The sequence below is a fragment of the Monomorium pharaonis genome, chromosome 6 (assembly GCF_013373865.1).
Source record: "Monomorium pharaonis isolate MP-MQ-018 chromosome 6, ASM1337386v2, whole genome shotgun sequence".
NCBI lineage: Eukaryota > Metazoa > Arthropoda > Insecta > Hymenoptera > Formicidae > Monomorium > Monomorium pharaonis.
The window spans coordinates 10,756,277-10,759,460 of record NC_050472.1 but is presented as its reverse complement, the minus strand read 5'-3'; the positions used below and the strand labels follow the sequence as shown (position 1 = coordinate 10,759,460).

The 3,184-nt window shown below is 38.4% G+C and overlaps 1 protein-coding gene across 1 annotated transcript; it reads right to left on the bottom strand.

Annotated features, from left to right (window-relative positions):
* Nucleotides 1–202: 202 nt before the first annotated feature.
* Nucleotides 203–682, bottom strand: LOC118646347. The gene has a single exon (XM_036289038.1). It carries the CDS (start codon nucleotides 680–682, stop codon nucleotides 203–205), a length of 480 nt encoding a protein of 159 aa, XP_036144931.1.
* Between the last annotated feature and the right edge of the window lie 2,502 nt (nucleotides 683–3,184).

Here is a 3,184-nt window from a genome sequence, read left to right as displayed (position 1 = left end):
TCTAACTTAATAAAGTAAGGTCGAATCTAGCTTAACCGCAAATGTAATGAAACAGGCAATTTTGGTGTGAGCCATGTAATCCCAGAACCAGCAACACAAGCAAACCCTGAGCGAATAAGAACAAGCGAAGAATATCCTTAAGCTAAGCTAACCAAGAAAGGTGCCAAGGTAATATAAACGATGAAGGAACAGGAAGAGTATGTCAAGCCAACTTATCAAGGTCAGCCACCGAGTCCACTCGAATCAGAGGTTCGCCATCCGAGCGTCTGACGTTAACACGACCCCTGCTGACCCATACATATTGATATGATTTCTTCTTGGCCGTATGTTTTGTTTGCTTCAGCAGTTCATATATGTCTTTGGGAAGCAGCTCATTCACGTAAATATTTCCGCCTGAATCGTTCTCGCAAACCTCACTTTGCACTAGCACACGACGCGCACGCTTCCTCGAGATAACGATATCACGAACAGCAACAGAAGCTAAAGTGACAAAGAGTGAAACGGAGGTAGAGACCGGCAAAGGACGATCATGAGACACTGCGCGACCTGATTCATGAGCAACGGTCCTAATCTCCAAAATATGGCACGACAGTTCAGGGATACCAAGCTTCGTAAACACATTGCGAACAAGAGTCAAAGGGGTGATAGACAACGTGGATGGCACGCCAGATATGATAAGCATATTGTGTGTTCGGCTATGCGATTCAGACGATCAGACTGATTCAGACGATCTCTGATGACTCTTTAAGTCACCCACGTCACGCGCAATGGTAGCACAGCTTTGCTCCAATGAAGTGATACGACTACTTGAGAGAGAGAGAGAGAGAGAGAGAGAGAGAGAGAGAGAGAGAGAGAGAGAGAGAGAGAGAGAGACGGTCTACGGTAGTAACTCATTAATAATCCAGCGTCAGAAAGCCAGTTGCGCGCCTTTTACTGGTCGCGTTAAATTACCGTGCAACTACGCTCCGCGTTTAAGGGAATCCGGAAGTGACAAAGTTATCGACATTTTTGGGGGAACTTGAATTTTCGAATTGGAATAACAGAATGCAAAATCCTTTTGCAGGATTAAAGTACGCACAAAAAATGAAGAGGGCGACGTACGATTTATTCTAATAAATAAAAAAAAAAATTGTTATTTATTAGTCACCCAACGACAATATTTGCTTTATACAAAAAATTTAGAGTTTATATGTATAAAATAATCACGTCGCCCCCTAGAAAAAATTCTCAGGAATAATATCGTGCAATTAGAAATAAGACTAAAAACCTAGAAAAAAAGATTCGCATTCCGCAAATTGGAAAATGAAAAAACGAAAATTTAGATTATGTACACGTAAAAAGTCGATAAGTAAAGCAATATGAGAAAAAATTTTTTCGTTCTCAATATAAAATTCAATTCATAGATTGATATTAATACGTGTACTTTAATTCTGGAAAAGAATTTCTAAATCTATATAAGAAATACATATGAAATCTCATTAATGATGTGCATGAATGACTCTATATTATCGACCTCGATCAAATTTCAAAGGCACTCCAGGATCCCTTTAATGGCGTATTAATTGTGCACGAGGATACGGGAGCTCCCACCGAGTTCCGCCGGCGCGACGAAAACGTAGGACGAATGATTGTGTAATTCGTCATTACATATACACATTAATAACACGTTACACATCATATAATACATTGGCGCTAAAATTAATTCAGTTGTCGGGACTCATCGGTTCTCACCCAGCGGCGGTCAAAGCCTGCGCGAATTTTTTGTGATCGCCATTTCCCTCCCCGACCATACGCCGATACGTTAAATACAGCTAATTGTGCCGTCAGTCAATCTCGCGATTGAAACGCACAACGCCGGAGGGGGATGCAAATTCAATTCGCCGGATTTTTTAGACGTAATTCGATTTGAAAATATGCAGTCCTTTTATGCGATTTTTTTGAATGATTTATGCGTAAAGCGACAATACGGATGCAATTTTGGAAAACCGTGCGAAACGCATGCGTTTCTCTCTGTCTCGCCGAAGAAAGCTCATTTATGTCTTACACTTTCTTGGACGAAGGATCGCTTATCGCGGAGTAATTGCGACAAGTAAATCCCGAACGTTGCGATCGAACAGAGGATACTATTACGAGCAGTTAAGCCATCATAAACTATCGGCGGGGAAGAGACAGACGACTCGGCAAATGACGGGCTTCTTTATGGAACGTGTAAAAAGGTGGACGAGAAAACTCTCTCCTCCAGGAGTCACAGCCGCCGTGTTACTTAAATTATACTTTCTTGTATTTTTCGTTGGATTCATTAATTTACATGCAAAATTGTAACTAGATATTTCAGGTTTCTATTGTTATTATTATTATTATTATTCCAATATTTAAACCTTTATTAATAATAAATTGATTTATTATAAGTCTAAAACATTCCAAATTTAAACGTAATTTTAAAAAATCACATAATTGTATAGATAAAAAGAGACGTGCAATTAAAATTTATAGTATATCTGAAATATACGTTTATCAATAATGCATTTAAAACATCATGTGCTACGTTATTGATGTACATATCTAAATAGAGTAAAAGAAACTGACATTTTCAAGCCAGAGGCACTAATTAAATTGCACAATACACATCAACGGAAAAAACAAAAGAATATCTGATTTTGGTACACTTATGCGTAGGTGCGTATTCACATGCGTCTGGATGTATACATATCGAAAAACTCGCAGTCCGCTTGCGGGGTGCGTGTATGACGATCACGCGCTATTCTATTTTGTAAAACCGACAGACAGATATGAAAATAATGAAAAAAAAGTAAAAACAGAACAAAGGGAATTGAAAGAAAGGATGAGATAGAAGAATAGCACCGAAATTCGAGACAATTTATTCGGTAATTGAAGCTTCTATTGTCTTTTTGGCAGAGCTGCTTACAACCAACTCTTTTTGTCGATTCTCATGTATCGTGTTTCTCTGCGTAATGTTATACGGATATACATTTTTGGGGGGGGGGGGGTTGATGTTTTTGAAACTGTGCTTTGGAAAATTCGATACCTTCCCGAAAAAAAAATGAATGATGAACGTCCTACGACACATGACGATTTAAATTTAAAAATCCTGTAATCTTGGTTATGTTATGTTTTTAATAACAACATTAAGCTGAGCGTATTTTCATGACAAATAATATTTTTG